This window comes from Psammomys obesus, unplaced genomic scaffold (assembly GCF_907164565.1).
Source record: "Psammomys obesus unplaced genomic scaffold, mPsaObe1.curated_primary_1811, whole genome shotgun sequence".
In the NCBI taxonomy this organism is placed as follows: domain Eukaryota; kingdom Metazoa; phylum Chordata; class Mammalia; order Rodentia; family Muridae; genus Psammomys; species Psammomys obesus.
Window position 1 is genome coordinate 2851416 of NW_026590707.1, and position 19444 is coordinate 2870859.

Genomic DNA, 19444 nt, shown 5'->3' on the forward strand with positions numbered 1-19444 from the left:
TCCTCTAAAAGGAGTCTCTAAAAGACTCCACCCAGCAGGGGATCTAAGCAGATGAAGAGACTCACCGTCAAACTTTGGACAGAGTATAGGGAGTCTTACGGAAGAAGAGGGAGACAGAAGGACCTGGAGCAGACAGGAGCCCCACAAGGAGACCAACAAAGCCAAAAAAGCTGGGGCCAGGTGGGAATACAGAAACTGATGCATCAATCAAAGTCCACGCACAGAGACAATATAGACTCCCCGCCCACAGACAGCACAGTCTCCATGTGGGAGAAGGGGAGAAGAGATAGTCTCAGACATGAACTCAGTTGCCTGCTCCTTGATCCCTGTTGGGCGACCTAGTCAGCCCATAGAGGAAGAGGATCCAGACAGTCCTGATGGGACACTTGAGTGTTATGCTTCAGAGACTAGCAAGCGCTAAACACAGCTCCTCAGCTGTGCTGCCATGTCTGGGCTTCTCTGTGGAGAAAAATGGCTTCTATGCCCTCTCCTGTTTCCCCTTTTAGTTGTTTCTGAATTGAAGGATGATCTTATCACAGAAGGAAGAGTCCCGTATCCAATAAAATATTTGCTAAAGAGTTAAAGCACATACAAAACCTGACTTCTGGTTGTTGTTTTTGTTTGTTTATTTTTTTTTTTATCAATTTGGTAACAGTGCTTTAAAAACACTTAGTATGAACAAACAAGGAGCTTACTTTTAAATAATAATTTTATCTTCTTTATGATTGATTAATTTGTTAATTGTAGATATTAGGGCATCAGATCAGATATTTGAAGATCAAAGGTTTTAATTGCTTTAGCTTCTAACTGTTTCATACCCCTCTACTTCAAGTAATCTCATTAAATTAACAGGCTTTCAACTTCCTAAGTAATAGACTTTAGAAGCTATCATAGAAAGCTATGATGTGGAGGTTGGAGTGATGGCTCATTCGTTTTGAAGAGCACTGGCTGATCTTCCAAAGGACTTAGGCGTGATTACCAGCACCTATACAAGGACTCCTAACTGTCTGCCATTTCAGTCTCAGAGGGTCTGACACAGTCTTTCACCCTATGAGGAGATTATTCACACATAGTAGACAGGCATGCATGAAAGCAAAACACTCATAGACACAAAATAACAAAATAACAATAAAAATAAGGTTCTGTTGCTCAGAATTAGGTACACTGCTAGTGTATGACCTTTCATTATTTGCCCTTGTTTGATAAGAGGCATAGTTTTGTCGTTAGATAACTGTGTAGCCTACTCATTATTTGTTAATGAGTTAAAATGAAGCATACATTGTTCTTAAACGTAAGCAATGCTGGGAGTCAACCATTTGCTTCTTTGTTGCTGTCTGTGGAGAGAAGCTTTTCTTTAGGAGTGAGTTCTCTTTAAGCTCTCCACAGTTGTGTTTCAATTCTGCTCGCATCTCAGCAGACCCTTAAATTGCACAACTCTGGCACCACATATTTGCCATGAGGGATAAGAAGTTACTCAGTCTTGATGTAACTGCCCCTCAAAAAGTCAGAGGAAGGAAAGTTTATGAAGAATCACCTGAAGGCTTTATTGCCTCTTCACTTGTAGATAATGAAAGAAAATTTATGTATAGTAATTGACAGAGCCTGACTACATTTTTCATGCTTTACACAGATGCTCACTTTACCCGTACATCAACAGTAGAATTAAGAATGTGTCACTTTCTTTGGAAGATTAAGAAATTAATACAAATAGAGTTTTATTTATTTATTTTTTTCATAGTGACAATTTTTTTATTTTTTTAATTCTTTATTAATTATACTTTATTAATATTTAATTATACTTTATTCACTTTGTATTCCCTACCTCCTCCTGTCCCAATCCCTCCCTTCCTCCACCCCCTGCATGCATGCCACTCCCCAAGTCCACTGATAGGGGAGGTCTTCTTTTCCTTCTTTCTGAACCTTTGGGCAGAGTGCAGGGAATCTTATGAAAGAAGTGGGAAACAGTAAGATCTGGAGAGGACAGGAACTCCACAAGGAGAGCAACAGAACCAAAAAATCTGAGCACAGGGGTCTTTCCTGAGACTGATACTCCAACCAAGGACCATACATGGAGATAACCTAAGACCCCTGCACAGATGTAGCCCATGGCAGCTCAGTGTCCAAGTGGGTTCCATTGTAATAGGAACAGGGACTGTCTCTGACATGAACTGATTGGCCTGCTCTTTAATTACCTCCCCCTGAGGGGGAAGCAGCATTACCAGGCCACAGAAGAAGACAATGCAGCCACTCCTGATGAGACCAAATAGAGTTTTATAACTCAGCCAGCCGACGTAGAAGCAAGAGATAAACCCTGCATTCTGTATCCTTAATCAGAGGTGTAGCCGCCATGCCGTCATTGTTTATACTAGCTCAGATAGGTGAGCTTGAGGAAAGATCCCTGGGAAAACTGGAGGAAAATGGTTTAGTGAGGGAAGAAAATGGTTTAACAGATCAGAACAAGACCAGAAAGAGTCAAGGTGTAGGGCAAAAGGTCCAAACCGACTCCTGGGTTTGCAAACTTACCAAAATCCATCAGTCTCTGAGCCTGAAATCTGACCAATTCCTGAGCTTGAAATTCGACCAATCCCCAGATTTGGCTCGAAATTCTACCAGTTCCCACCCTAGATACCTCTACCTTGAAAAACTTCTCCCCCAAGAAAGTGTACAGAAGCCTGTCGCCAACCCCGTTCCCTATTGCTTCTCACTGAACTGAGGCGTCCACCCTCTTGTGTCTCTCCCAATAAATCTCTTGTGTAACATTTGTTGTGCCCTGTGACTTTGTACTATTCCTTGACTGCTGACTGCCAGGACACCTTCCCCTTTAGAACTGTAACACTTGCATTGTTGAAACCTTCCCCCTCAGAGCCACAAAGGCTTCTTTGGGGAAGCCTTTCCCCTCAGAGATATAACATCTCCATTAGAGAAGCCTTCCGCCTCACACACAGGAGAGAGAAACTTAGGGAAAGAAAGATGGAGGTGCCACGGACACTTTGGAGGAAACAACTGGCAAACGTCCACAGGGCTTGAGGACATCTGCAACCTTAGCAGGAACAGAACTCATATAAAGGGCATAGTCCAGGCTGCAAAGAGACTGAGAGGCGTGCTGCATAAGAGATCAAGCGGAGTGTGATTTTCATTTTCCTTACAGACAAAATTTAAATCAGGAGTCAGATGTTCATCACTCACAGTTGGAAGTGATTTTCATAGCATAAACAGAAGGGTGTCAAGTCAGCATCTTGTCTCTGTATGGTAAATGGTCCAGTTTTTAAAAATTCTGTTTAATGTACCCCAGCACTCTTAGAATAAAAATGAATTACTAGAGGAGGATCATCTAATCACATCCCACAGTTGTGTCAAGAGGCAATAGAAGTTACTGGTTTGTAATAAATGTTGATACTTGCCTCTTTGCTGGCTTGTAGCAGTTGATTCTTGGGCCAGAACCTGAGACCTAATATTAAAGGTTCTATTGAAAAGCAAACCACAAATAAGGTTTAATATATAAGCATTGACAGATATCATTGAAAAGCAGAATGGATTTGCAAGTGGCTTCCTCCAGTTCAGGAGAAGACAAAGAAAAAAATTTTAAGGATAGAACGGCCAAGTGTGTCTGAGGCTTACAAAGCAGTTTTATTCTCATTTAACCAAATTGAAGTCATCTTCATTTTTATGTTCATGTCTTCCAAGTCCGTGGTCAACACTGAATAATTTAGTCTCTGGTTTTATCAACAAGTTGATATTCCCAACTCTCCTTATGTTGTCTTCATAGTATAATGAAGTTTCTATTCCTTTTGATGTGGTTTAGAATCTTCTTTTGAAAATCCATTGATCTCCTTATCTCTTTATCTGTTAAGTATCTAATGTGATTTTTTAATTTTTATTTTTTTAATATTCATCACAGATTATTTACTTTGTATCCTAGCCGTAGCCCCCTCTCTCCTTCCCTCCCAATCCCACCCTCCCTCTGTCATTTCCTCCCTGTCCCTTTCCAAGTCCACTGCTAGGGGAGGTCCTCCTCCCCTTCCATCTGACCCTAGCTTATCAGGTATCTTCAGTACTGGCTGTACTGTCCTCCTCTGTGTGGCCTAGCAAGGCTGTTCCTCCCTCAGAGGTGGGGAATGGGGGTAAAGAAGCCGGTCCTTGAGTTCACGTCAGAAATAGTTTCTGTTCCTCTTACTAGGGAAGCCCACTTGCATACTGAGCTACCATGCACTACATCTGAGCAGGGGTTCTACATTATATCCAAACATGGTCCTTGGTTGGAGAAACAGTCTCATAGAGGATCCCTGTGCCCTGATTTATTTTGTCCTTGTGGGGCTCCTGTCTTCTCCCAGTCTTATTAACTCCCCCTTTTATCATATACACTGCACTTTGCCAAAGATTTGGTTATGAGTCTCAGCATCTGCTTTGATACACTGCTAGGTAGAGTCTTTCAGAGGCCCTCTGTGGTAGGCTCCTGTCCTGTTTCTTTTTTTCTCCTACTTCCCATTTGTCTTTCTAAGTAAGGATTGATCATCTTACCCCAGGTCCTCTTTCTTGTTTATCTTTTAGTTCTAAACTTTTTCTTTCAGAAAATATGCTTGTGTATTTGGGATGAGATGCCATTAATACCTGCTTAGAAATCTGTTGGCCTTAACTTTAAATTAAAATAAAAGGACTTCAATTTTTTGATATCTGCTAATTAAAATCTATTAAGTTTATCATTATTCTTATATTTTATAGGCTAGGGACTACTACTCAAAGGCTTTGAAATATAATCCAGAAAGTGGATATGGGCTCATGAATCAAGCTGTTACAAACACAATATTAAAGAAATATGAAGAAGCAAAAAATGATTTTTCACGTGCAATTGAGCACTGTCCCCACTGGGCTGCATTGTACATTAACAGAGCAAGTTTCCATTTATGCTCACAGCGGTATGAGCTAGCCGAAAAGGACCTTGGCATGGGTACGTGTATTTTGCTATTATGTCGAGACTTTTGTAGTGATTATTATACTTGTTTTCAGGGTTCCAAAGAAGAATTTCATCAAGCCTTTTATCAATATAGAATGGACATGTGTAGAACCACGTCTTTAATGTGACTGATACAGATCCCTTTACATAATATCTCACTGTAATGCATTTATGAGTTAGAATTACTGGGGAAGCACATACAAACCACACTGTTCTTCCAAAGGAAGACATTGTACCATGGCTTCCCACATTAGTTTTCTTTGAAACATCTGGTATTTCTAATTGAACTGCAGTAGTTACATTTTAGAAAAACACTTAAAATGGGAATGATGAGGATTTTATATCAACAAATCTAGCTAGATTTTTTGTTTTCTTTTGCAGCCGTGTCTTTGAAGCCTAATGAATCTCTCGCATATCATCTCAGAGCACAAGTTCGTGGCAAATTAGGACAGATAGAGGAAGCTATGAAAGATTATAATCAAGCCCTCAATCTTGAAGAATATTCCAAAGCTATGTGATTACACAGACTCTTGTGGTTTTGGTAGTAGGTTAAGTATATTTTCTTCCTGAGACTGAAATATATTTGTTGTTTAGAAATGCCACCATTGTTATTGTATTTATTACATTTAAGTGGTTATTTCTTAAAAACACTTAATGCACTTTAACAAAATGTTTATGCTCTGCATTAACTACAAAACTTTTCCATGATTTCAGACATGAATTGGATATCAGATATCTTGTGTAGTAACAAGAATGGACTCTGCTTGGTTCACTTAGTACCTCGATAGATTAATTTTTTTTCCCCTTGGAATACAAAGTCTTAAAAAAGAATGTTAGAGCCTAAAACTCTTTCTGAGATAGATAGAAAAGTATCACTGGCTTTTTCTTCCTATGCCCTATTTGAACCTACTCAACAGTATACAGCTTGAAGAGAATGAATATTAGCTGGTGGGGATAAAAGACTGGTGGGCCATACACTCTCTCTCTCCTTTTTAAACACTGTGATACCATCCCATATTTTTCCTGGTACCTGCATTCTTCCAATATATAAACACACTTCCTATGTGCTGCTTGCCTTCTAGAATAGCATCTACAAGGATTTTTAAAACCCCATTTCCTTGACACAATCCCTTCTTCCTCTCATTCAGATTTTACAAACATACAAATAAACATTTACAAAAATCTGTGTACACTTTGAATTAATACTTCATAGCACTCAGTAAACAAAATTGAAACATTTTTTTCCCAGAAAAGATCTCACTATGCAGACTAGTTTGGCCTTGAACTTACGGTTCTGCTCTGGTCTCCCAAGCGTAGGATTTTAGGTGTGGGCCATAATGCCTACTTTAAAATTCATTATATTTCTGGGGGATCTCTTGGTAAACCAGAGAGTCCTTTCTTTTTACTACACTCCCAGTGTCCAAGGTTTCCTGATTTCTCATTTCCTGAGATTTACCTCACTCAATTTATTTTCTTTCTTGGTGTTTTATTCTCCTAATACATCTCCAGCACAGCACTTTAGAGGACCACTTTCATGGTGATGAGTCATAGATGTCCCCTTAACTTCCTTTACTTTTAACTTGATAGTCAGTGTGTTACAATATAAAGTTGACGGTAGTCTGTAAGCTACAGTGAAGACACATCATATCACTCAAGGGTAATCTTCCTGACAGGATGGGTAGATCCATGTAAGTATCAGTTCATCCTAGTGAATTATTTCAGATGATTGATGACACACATTTACTTTGTCTTTTGGAGTCTTCTTGCCCTCACTAGTCTCCAGACCCTTTTGTTCTGCCTTAGCAACAGGTGAGGTCAGACAGACCCCATTTCCTTCTGTGGCACATATATACCTCTGACTCTCCTGAGTTTCTTTGCTGAAGTGGAAGTGATAGATGCTGGGGATTCTCTTACTGCCTACTGTATGCCCTGCTGATGTGCAAAAGATATACACTTCTGTCACATGAACTTTTGAAGATGGCAGAAGGGAAGTGACTCAAGGGAATTAGACACATTCGTCACATCTCATTTCAGTGTCCTGAGACCCTGGCTTTATGTAGACTCCTGATAGAACATGGCTCTAAGGGATTATCACATCAGTCACAATTGCTAGTTAGTAGTCAGTTCACTGAATATCTCACATAAGTGTTTCTGTCTTCCCTGTGTCATTCTTAAAACATTCTTAATTTTCTGGGATTTTACTTACTGACGGCAACCTTTAAGTCTGTGGCTTGCAGTCGTGACCGTAAATCGCACATTTCTTAGCCTGTGCCCTGGCTTTCCTGGCATCCTCTACATGCTACAGTCTCACCCATCCTGCTTTTGCCACCTTTGCTTTGCTCTCCGAATGACACCTGCTCTTCCAGACCTTCCCAGGTTTGAACACCCATTTTCTTGTATAAAATCCCATTTTTTTACATAATAATAGAGGTAAATTTTGTTATCTGTGACTGACTGCTTATCAGCATTATGTTCTGAGATTTAAAAAGCGTACTAATTCAGATGCTTGCTTTTTAATGGCTTCAGTGTCTTTTCCGCAGTGAAGCATTTTAGAGTTTACTAATGAACAGAGGAGAATTACAAATTGAAAATAGAAAGTATAACAATCATGATGTTTTGTACCTTAAGTCAAGCATAAGATCCCAGGGCTGCAATAGCCCTCAATAGCCCCATTATACAGTAAGTATTAATAAATAAACCGAGTTTGGAGAAGGTTGACCTATATGCCGTTAGTAAGGAGTTGGTTGGATGTTGTGCTTACTCTTGACTGTTCATTTGCTGGGGTTCAGCAACACCTAAGAGAAAAATGTCTGAATATGTCTGTAAGGGACTTTCCAGAGACATTTACTTAATTGAAAGACCTACCCTGAGTGTGAATGTCATCCTCCATTCTTGGAATGAATAAAAAGGCAAAGCAAGGGGAACATGACTATTCAACTACTTATCGCTCTGCTTCCTAACTGCAGAGACGATGTGACCAGCGGCCTCATGCTTCTACCTTCCTACCTTCTCAGCCATGGTGGACTGTTCCCTTAAACTGTGAGCTGAGATAAATCCTTTTCCCCTTAGTTTGTGTTTTTGTCACAGTAATGAAAAGTAACACACATAGAAAGTTGGTTCTGAGGAGTGAGGCTATTGCTGTCATAAACCTGGCCCTGTAATTAATAGGCTTTGGAAACAATTTTTTGGTAGGAATTTCAAGAGTTTTGAGATGGAGGTTAGAGAAGATCTACAGCATTGTAAGCAGAGATTAGTGGACTATGCTTGTAGTTTGAAATACTAGGCTACAAAGAACAATGTGAACTTCAAAAGACCCAGATCATGAAATTCCACAGTAAAACATGAACTCTATCAGAAACTGGGCTACAGGCAATTTGTATTCTTGAGTGAGGTGGAATGAAAAGAAATGGCCAAAATTATTTGGCAGTGGAAATATCAGGGAATGACAGCATTCTGGCTTTGATGTATTGGCTGTTCAACTGCTGTTAACCAGATCCATGTTTAGTCTGGTGGGAGAGTAAGTAGAGCTAAAAGAAATGGGAAAAAAAAATGTGTTTAGGAGAAGAAAGGAATGCAAACAAGTTTAAATCTGCAGACAAGGAGAATTTGTTTGCATATGGAGAAGGCAACAGTAATTGTTAAAGAGACTGATATCTTTAAATATGTTGTGTGCTTGTACAGTAGACAAGGTTCTCTAAAAGCAAGATTTCACCCAACAAAGATTCAAAGTTTTGAAAAAACAAGTTCATTTGAAAGGAGAGAGCTTTGGACAGAGTACAGGGAATTTTATGAAAGGATGGGGAGATAGAAAGACCTGGAGGAGACAGGAGGTCCACACGCAGAGCAACAGAACTAAAAAATCTGGGCACAGGGGTCATTTGTGAGACTGATACTCCAACCAAGGACAGTAAATGGAGATAACCTAGAACCCCTTCTCAGATGTAGCCCATGGTAGCTCAATGTCCAAGAGGGTTTCCTAGTAATGGAAACAGGGACTGTCTCTGACATGAACTCAGTGGCTGGCTCTTTGATCACCGCCCCCCAACAGGGGAACAGCCTTACTAGGCCACAGAGGAAGACAATGCAAGCAGTCCTGATGAGACCTGATAGGCTAGGGTCAGACGTAAGGGGAGGAGGACCTCCCCTATCAGTGGACTATGGGAGCTGCAAAGGAGAGAAGAGGGAAATAAGGTGGGATTGGGAGGAGATGAGGGAGCTACAGCTGGGATACAAAGTGAATAAACTGTAATAAATGATTTAAAAAGTAATTTCAAATGAAGGACTAGAGGGAATATAGCTCAACAGAATAAAATCTATATATAAGAAACCCACAGGTGGGGATGAAGAGATGGCTCAGAGGTTAAGAGCACAGGCTACTCTTCCAAAGGTCCTGAGTTCAATTCCCATACCAACTATGGGATCTGGGGCCCTCTTTTGGGGTGCAGGTATATATGCAGATAGAATGTTCTAAAATAAATAAATAAATAAATAAATAAATAAATAAATAAATAAATAAATAGAAGAAAGAAAGCGACAGGCACCATCATCCTAAATGGAGAAATGCTTGAAGCATTCCCACTTAAGTAAAAAACAAGACGGGATGTCCACTCTTCCCATTTCTTTCCAATATTGTGCTCAAAGCACTAGCTGGAACAATAAGGTAAGACAAAGAGATTAAAGGGACTCAGATAAGCAAATAAGGTAAGACAATAAGGTAAGACAAAGATTAAAGGGACTCAGATAAGCAAATCATTCCTATTTATGGATGATATGATCATATACATTACAGAAAACTTTTAGAAATGATAAAATTCACAGTGTGGTAGGATAGAGAATCAACTAGCACAAATCAATAACTTTTTTATATACCAGTCATAAACATGCAGAGAAGAACATGAACATATTCCCTCTCACAATATCCTCAAATTAAAAAAAAAAATATCTAGGAGTGGTATAGCTGAGTCTTGAGGAAGCACTATTCCTAATTGTTTAAGAAAGCGCCAGATAGATTTCCAGAATGATTGTACCAGTTTACATTCCCACCAGCAGTGGAGGAGGGTTCCCCTTTCTCCACAACCTCTCCAGCGTGTGTTGTCCCTTGAGTTTTTCATCTTGGCCATTCTGATGGGTGTAAGGTGATATCTCAGGGTCGTTTTGATTTGCATTTCCCTGATGGCTAATGAGGATGAGCATTTCTTTAAGTGTTTCTCTGCCATTCAATATTCCTCTGTCGAGAATTCTCTGTTTAGCTCTGCTCCCCATTTTTTAATTGGATTACTTGGTTTTCTGCTTTTCAGCTTCTTTAGTTCTTTGTATATACTCGATATTAGTCCTCTGTCAGATAAAGGGTTAGTGAAGATGCTTTCCCAATCTGTAGGCTGTCGTTTTGTTTTGATGACAGTGTCCTTTGCTTTACAGAAGCTTTTCAGTTTCATGAGCTCCCATTTATTGATTGTTGCTCTTAGAGCCTGTGCTGTTGGTGTTCTGTTCAGGAATTTGTCTCCTGTGCCAGTGAGTTCTAGGCTGTTCCCCACTTTTTCTTCTAAAAGATTTAGAGTATCTACCAAAATTTGCTCAAGTACACAAAAGGGATATTTGCTCAACCATGTTTATAGCAGCTTTATTTGTAATAGCCAGAACCTGGAAACAACCCAGATGTCCATCAATGGAGGAATGGGTACAGAAATTTTTACACAATGGAATACTATTCAGCAATCAAAAAGGAGGAAATCATGAAATTTGCAGGCAAATGGTAGGATCTAGAAAAGATCATCCTGAGTGAAATATCCCAGAAGGACAAAGACAAACACGGCATATACTCACTTATATAGACCTATAAGATGTGATAAACATAATGAAATCTGTACACCTAAAAAAGATAATCAAGAGAGCGGACATGGAGTAAGATTATCAATCCTCGTTTAGAAAGACAGATGGGATGTGCATTGAACGTATGACAGGAGTCTACTGAGCGCATTTGAAAGACTCTAACTAGCAGTGTTTTCAAAGCAAAGACTCATGACCAAACCTTTGGCAGAGTACAGGGAATCATAAGAAAGAAGGGGAGTTAGTCTGATGGGGAAAAGATAGGGGCTCCACAAGGAACAAATATATCTGGGCACAAGGTCTTGTCTGAGACTGACATTCAACCAAGGACCATGTATGGATATAACCTAGAACCTCTGCTCAGATGTAGCCTGTGGTAGCTCAGTAACCAACTGGTTTCCCATAGTGAGGGGAATAAGGACTATTGCTAACAGGAATTCAATGACTGGCTCTTTGGCCTCCCCACCCCCGAAGGGAGGAGCAGTCCTGTTAGGCCACAGAGGAGAGCTTTGCAGCCAGTCCTGAAGATACCTGATAAAACAGGATCAGATGAATGGGGAGGAGGTCCCCCCTATCAGTGGACTTGGAAAGGGGCACGTTGGAGAGGAGGGAGGGAGGGAGGGACTGGGAGGGAATGAGGGATCGGGACACGGCTGGGATACAGAGTTAATAAAATGTAACTGATAAGAAAAAAATAAAATTCAAAAAAAAAAAAAAAAAGAAAGGAAGGGAAATACACAAAAAAGAAAATTACATAATTGGTGTTTCTCATAAGTAGAAAATATAAAAAGAAAGTCTAAGATTCAGAGGAAATAAATCTCAGGAGCATATTAAATTTTGTTGTATAAAGCTCTTAAAAAAATATCTAGAAACAAACCTAGCGAAAGAAGTGAATGACCTCTACAGTAAAAACTTTCAGTTCTGGATCTGGGACACAGATACCCAGCCCAGGGGAAGTGAGCTTGGCATGGGACCCAAACCCCATTTTCCTCCAGCCTATGGAAAGCTGGAGCAGTGTTCGGTTAAGAGTTCTTTCCACCTGCTCTCCATCTGTCTAGCACATCTTGAACACAGACAGTGAACTCAATAGAGGTACCACCAGGCCAGCTATCACCAGAGTCATTCAGATGGCTAGAGGCCAGCATAAAAAAAAAACAAAAACAAAAACAAGCAACAAAAATCACAGCCATATGATACCACCAGAAACCAGCGGTCCTACCACAACAAGCCCTGGAGATACTATCACACCTGAAGGGCAAGAAAAAGATTTTAAATCTGAGGTTATGAAAGTTATAGAAGCCTTAATGGAAGAAAATAAAGCTCTCTAATTAGCACAGGAAAAAAACAGTCAAACAGGTGAAAAAATTGAACAAATTCCTTAAAGAAATTATAGAAATACAAGAAACTACAATCAAACAATAGAAGGCAATGAGTAAAACTGCTCAAGACCCAAAAATGGAACTAAAAACAATAAAGAAAATAGAATCTGAGGCAATTTTGGTGACACAAGCATCACCAACAGAATTCAAGAGATGGAAGAGAGATTCTCAGGGATAGAAGATATGATTGAAGACATCGAAACATCAGTTAAAGAAAATGTTAAATCTAAAAAGTTCCTGACACAGAACATCAAATAAATGTGGGACACTATGAAAAGACCAAACCTAAGACTATTAGGAATATAAGAAGGAGAAGACTTCCAGCTCTGAGGCTCAGAAAATATTTTAAACAAAGTCATAGAAGAAAACTTCCCTAACCTAAAGAAAGAGAGGCTAATAAACATACAAGAAGCCTACAGAACACCAAATAGATTGGACTAGGAAAGAAAATCCTCCCATCACATAATCAAAACACTAAATGTACAGAACAAAGAGAGAATATTAAAAGCTACAAGGGAAAGAGGCTAAGTTACATATAAAGGCAAACCTATCAAAATTACACCTGACTTCTAATCAGAAACTCTGAAAGCTGGAAGAGCTTGGGCAGATATCTTACAGAAACTGAGACCACAAATGTCAGCCCTGACTACTATACCCAGTAAAACTTTTAATCACCATAGAGGGAGAAAACATGATATTCCATGACAAAAACAAGTTTAAACAGTACCTATTCACAAATCCAGCCCTACAAAAGATGCTAGAAGGAAAACTACAATCCAAGAAGTCCAACTACACCCAGAAAAATACAGATAATAAATAACCCCACATCAGCACAACCAAAAGAAGGGAATCACACACACACACACACACACACACACATACACACACACACACACACACACACACACACACACTACCATCACCAACATCAAAATAACATGAGTAACAACAACTGACCATTAATAACTCTCAATATCAATGGCATCAACTCCCCCAAAATGACACAGGCCAACAGAATGGATGTGAAAACAAGACTCATCATTTTGCTGCATACAAGAAACACACCTCAGCAATAAAGATAGACATTAGCTCAGAGGAAAGGGCTGGGAAAAGGTTTTCCAAGCAAACGGACCCAAGAAGCAACCTGGAGTAACCATTGTAATAGCTATTAAAATGGACTTGGGATCATAATTAATCAAAAGAGATGGGAAAGAACACTTCATACTCATCAAAGGAAAAATCCACCAAGACAACATCTCAATTCTGAACATCTACGCCCCAAATAAAAGGGCACTCACATTCATAAGAGAAACATTCCTAAAGCTTAAATCACACATCGAACCCCACACATTAATACTGGGAGATTTCAACACCCACTCTCTCCAATGGACATATCATGAAGACAGAAACTAAACGGGGGAAATAAAGAAAATAACAGACATGATAAGTCAAATGGACCTACCAGATATCTACAGAGCATTCCACCCAACACAAGAGAATATACCTTCTTCTTGTCACCTCACAGAACCTTGCACAAAAAAAAAAAAAAACTAACTCCAAATGGATCAAAGACCTAAATGTGAAACCTAGAACACTGAAATTGCTAGAAGAAAACATAGGCAGTACTCCACATGATATTGACATGGGAAAGGAACATCTGGTGTGGACTCCATTTGCCCAAGAATTAAGGTCAACAACTAACAAGTAGGACATCATAAAACTAAAGGACTTCTGGACAGCAAAAACAGCAACCAAGTGAAGAAGCCCACAAAATAGAAAGATTCTGTGCAGCTATACCTCTGTCCTTGTTATGGTTACTATCGCTGTGATAAAACACCATGGCCAAGCAACCTGGGGAGGAAAGAATTTTATTTGACACATGTTTCCACATCACTATTTATTATTGAAAGAAGTAAGTACAAGAAATCAAACAGAGGAGGAATATGGAGGCAGGTGCTGATGCAGAGGTCATGGAGGAATGGTGCTTACTGGCTTGCTCTGACTTACTGGCATACTCACCTGCTTTCTTATACTACCTAGTACAGCCAGCCCAACAGTGGCTCAACCCACAATGGACTGGGTTCTCCCACAGAAATAACTAATTAAGAAAATTCTTTATAGGCTTTCCTACAGCCTGATCTTATGGAGACATTTTCTCAGTTGAGGCTCCCTCCTTTCTGATGGTTCCAGCTTGTGTCAAGTAAACACAAACTAGCACAACATTTGTCAGAGGATAAATATCCAGAATATATTGAGAACTCAACAAAAAGTTGCAAAAACAAATGACCCATTTGAAAAATGGTCCTGGGATCTGAACAAAGAGTTCTTTTCTGCTCTTTGATCACCTCCCCCTGAGGGGGGAGCAGCCTTATGAGGCTACAGAGGAAGACAATGCAGCCACTCCTGATGAGACCTAATAGACTAGGATCAGAGAGAAGGGGAGAAGGACCTCCCCTATCAGTGGACTGGAGGAGGAGCACAGGTAGGGAAAAGGGAGGGTGTGATTGGGAGGGGAAGAAGGAGGTAGCTACAGGAGGGATACAAAGTGAATAAACTGTAATCAATAAAAATAACAATAAAAAAGTAAATTGTAAAACAGACCCTAAATTTTTATAATAATTATATCTGAATTGTAATATAATAAAATAAATTTTCATAAAAAGAAAAGAAATAGCTAATAAATAACTCAAAGAAATGTTCATTATCCCTATCAATTAGGGAAGTGCAAATCTAAACAGCTTTGAGATTTCATCTTACCCTAGTCAAAATGGCATAGATAACCAACAATTAATGTCAAAGGGAATGCTGGGAATAAGAAGCCCTCATTCACTGTGAGATTGCAAACTTGTGCCATTGCTATGGAAATGAGTGGGGGAATTCTCAAAAAGCTAAAAATAAATCTACCATATGACCCAGCACTTGGCATATGCCCAAAACACTCAACATCCTGCTCCACAGATACCTGCCCAGCCATGTTCACTGTTGTTCTAGTCACAATGGCTAGAATGGACACCCTAAATGTCCTTCATCTGAGTACGGGATAGTGAAAATGTGGTGCATATATACTAGGTATAACAAAAATGAAACCATAAACTTGGCAGGTGAATGGATGGAACTAGAAAAAAAAAAACATTTCAAGAGGTAACCCAGGCCCCAGAAAGACAAATGTTGCATGTTCTCTCTTATTGGAGGCTCCTGCCTTCAAATCTTCAAATATGAGCACATATTTCCAAGTAACTGCAGAAACCAGGAAAGTAAAAATAAATGACTGCTGGGACAGAGGGATTGGAGAACAGCAGAAAGTGGAATAGCAGGATATAAGTGGTCTGATCAGAGAAATAAGAAAAGGGGGATATTTTGGGAGGGTAAGGGAAGAAAATACAGAAGAATGAAAGAGTAGGGTAAATGGGAATAACACGTGATCTATTGGAGGAAATGGAAAAAGAGGCAATCTGTAGCAAGGAAAGAGGTGAGTACAGAAGAGGAGGATAAAGTAACAGTAAATATGTCTGAAAAAATAATAAGATGTCGTTATTAACTAGGTAAAAAAAACCCTATAAAACATATGATTCTATGTATAATATAGATATGTAGTTTAAACGAACTTAACTCATCTGGGCTGATAATTCTCCTTTGAAGAGACAAACACTACTTAATAAACCCCCAATAACAGTCACAAGGAGCCAGCTCCCTTTTGAATTGTTGGTCATGGAGTTCCAAGAGACTTCCTGAACATATAGCCTTTTGTTGTTGCCTTTGGTTGCCCTCAGAGATTATGGAAGGTAAGCCTCTATTGCTGAAGACACTATGGACTTTAGAAACAGGGCCCAAAGGTGCTGGAGCTGGAACTCCCTGAAACCTTTCATGGTATCAGAAGACACTATGCAAGCTTCCAAAGGAGAGAAGCAATCAACAGTCCTTCCCAGCTATGTCACTCATGAACCAACCTCATCAACAACTAGCATGGTACACTAAACCTAAAGGGTACAGAAGTGGTATAAATACATTGGTAGTAGCCAACAGCTCTCTAGTTAGACTTAAAACCCCCTTATGAGGTAAATGATGTGGGATACAGGAAACTTGGCCAACTACTTGGTGCTAGTGAAGTCATGGATCTTGGAAGAGAACCTACAACCTAGTTTACTAATCCAGCATCATCCCTAACAATAATTAAATATTTGTCCTTATACCCTCCCAAATATAGTCCTCAACCCTCATCAAGGAAACTTCTCTTTGCAACAGATGGAGACCATTTCAGAAACCCAACAACCAATAAAATACAAAGTTGTGAACATTACTAAGAAGTGGCATGGGTCAGAAACATTAAGTGTCAGAGGATCAGAGAATTGACTGAGATTTTGTCCCTAATAATGTGAGAAGCTACATTCATAGAGTCCAGACAACATGAGTGCCTAAACATGAAATGAACAATGATGACACCAAGAGACATTCCAAGGTCTGGAGTGAAAAAGCCTCTAAGGTCTCAACTCTACACAAAGAACTACAAGCAACTAAAGAATGCTGAGAGTGGAAGAAATAGCCTTCCCCAAATGACAACACATGAATTGGTTATCCAATACCAAATGGTCAACTCTGAGAACATACATATGAGTAAAATTTTGAATACTGAATAGGTTAAATTTCACTGTGTGTGTGTGCATGGTATATGTATATATGTACATATGCAAATATATATTCATGTAACAATTGAGAAAAAAAGGCTATGAATTTGAATGAAAGAGAGTAGGGCATGTGGAAAGGTTTAGAGAAATAAGGGGGAAAAATGATGCATTATAATCTCAAAAATAAAACAGTGAATTAAAACATCCACACTATCATTCCCCTGGGTAACTGCAGTGGACTCTGATCTATATCCAAGAGGGCAGAGGCTTCAAAGGGCCATTCATTCAGAAACATCATGCCACAAAGCATGGTCCATTCGGATTACAGCCTGGTCATGTCTTAGGCACAACTAGCTGTGGTGAGTGTGTTTATATAGAAGTGAAATACATCGAAAGTGATCAGATATTTCTCTTTCTGGCTAAGGAAAATGTGGAAAATTTGCTGTCTAAAACCATGAGCCATGGGAGGTCTTTCAACTGGCCTAGAAATGCAGTTTAATATACTTTTGCAGTAGGCAGGAGCATTAACTTTCATGGACTCTCGCAATGTTTTGCTTTACTTTGGAACTTTCACTTCTTTGACAATATAAAGATGGCCAAAGCCACTGATTGAAAACAAAAACAAAAACAAAAACAAACAAACAAAAAAAAAACACTGAAAATGTCTCAAAATATCAATCAGCCTTAAGACACAAATTCTAGTAGAAAGCAGAGTTCTGGGAGAATGGTGGTTTATGCTGAAGATACAATTTAAAAACCATTATTTAGAATTACTTAGAAGTAATAAAGTTTATATGGAAGACATCATTTATAGGCTGGATATAAACATAACCCTTAAATCTTATTTCAAATGGGTAATAAGTTAGACAAGTCTATGTAATCTCTTCATTTTCTTAATTTTATTTTTATTAATTACTGTTTATTCACTTTATATACCAGCTGTAGCTCCCTCCCCATTCTCTCTCAATCCCATCCTCCCTCCCTCTTCTTCTCCTGTGCTCCCCCCCCCCAGTATACTGTTAGGGGAGGTCTCCTCCTCTTCCATCTGACCCTAGTCTATCAGGTCTCATCAGGACTGGCTGCTCCCCCATCAGGCAAAGGGGATCAAAGAGCCAGCCCCTGAATTCATGTCAGAGACAGTCCCTGTTCCCATTACTAGGGTACCCACTTAGACACTGAGCTGCATGTGCTACATCTGTGCAGGGGTTCTAGGTTATCTCCATGCATGGTCCTTGTTTGGAGTATCAGTCTCACAAAACACCCCTATGCCCAGATTTTTTGGTCCTGTTGCTCTGCGTGTGGAGCTTCTGCCCCCTATAAATCTTTCTATCTCCCCCTTTCATAAGATTCCCTGTACTCTGCCCAAAGTTTGGCTATGAACCTCAACATCTGCTTTGATACCCTACTGGGTAAAGTTTTTTAGAGGCCCTCTGTGGTAGGCTCCTGTACTGTTTCTTGTTTTCTCCCTCTTCCAATATCTGTCCTGTTTGCCTTTCTGAATGAAGATTGAACTTCTTATCCAGGGTCCTCCTTCTTGATTGGCTTCTTTAAGTGGATAGATTGTAGTATGATTATCCTATATTATAGAATATAAAATCCACATGTAAGTGAGTATATACCATGTGTGTCTTTCTGCTTCTGGGATAACTCAACTAGTATGATCTTTTTTAGATCTCACCATTTGCCTGCAAATTTCATGATTTGATTGTTTTTAATTGCTGAGTATTATTCCATTGTGTAAATGTACCGCAGTTTCTGTATCTATTCCTCAGTTGAGGGACATCTGGGTTGTGTCCAGCTTCTGGCTATTGTGAATAAAGCTGTTACAAAGATGGTTGAGCAAATGTTCTTGTTGTGTACTTGAGCATCTTTTGGATATATGCCTAGGAGTGGTATAGCTGTATCTTGGGGATGCATTATTCCTAACTGTCTGGGAAAGTGCCAGATTGATTTCCAAAGCGGTTGTACCAGTTTTTCCACTACATTCCCACCAGTAGTGGAAGAGTGTTCCCCTTTCTCCACAACCTCTCCAGCATGTATTGTCACTTCAGTTTTTGATATTAGCCATTCTGATGGGTTAAGGTGAAATCTCAGGGTCATTTTGATTTGCATCTCTCTGATGACTAAAGATGTTAAACATTTCTTTAAGTGTTTCTTTGCCATTCAATATTCCTCTACAGAGAATTCTCTCTTTAGCTCTATACCCCATTTTTTTAATTGGATTACTTGATTTGTTTCTTTTTAACTTCTTTAGTTCTTTATATATACTGGATATTAGTTCTCTGTCAGATATAGGGTTGGTGAAGATCCTTTCCCAATCTGTAGGCTGTCGTTTTGTTCTGATGACAGTGTCCTTTGCTTTACAGAAACTTTTTAGTTTCATGAGGTCCCATTTGCTGATTGTTGATCTTACAGCCTGTGCTGTTGGTGTTCTGTTCAGGAAGTTGTCTCCTGTGCCAATGAGTTCTAGGCTCTTCAACAATTTTTCTTCTAACTGGTTTAGTGTATCTGGTTTTATATTGAGGTCTTTGATTTACTTGGACATCAGTTTTGTTCAGGGTGATAATTATGGTGCTATTTGCATTTTTCTACATGTAGACATCCAGTTAGACCAGCATCATTTGTTGAAGATGCTATATTTTTTCCAATGAATGATTTTGGCATCT

General features: G+C 39.4%; 1 protein-coding gene across 1 annotated transcript in view; it reads left to right on the forward strand.

The window, feature by feature from the left end:
• The window catches only part of Ttc6 (tetratricopeptide repeat domain 6), a 203548-nt gene extending 198040 nt beyond the window's left edge, over window positions 1-5508 (forward strand). The window contains exons 25-26 of the mRNA XM_055608708.1: window positions 4725-4945; window positions 5333-5508. Of these exons, the coding sequence (XP_055464683.1) occupies window positions 4725-4945; window positions 5333-5469 (358 nt within the window). The 3' untranslated portion in view covers window positions 5470-5508. The remainder of the gene's footprint in view (window positions 1-4724; window positions 4946-5332) is intronic.
• The last annotated feature ends 13936 nt before the right edge of the window (window positions 5509-19444 follow it).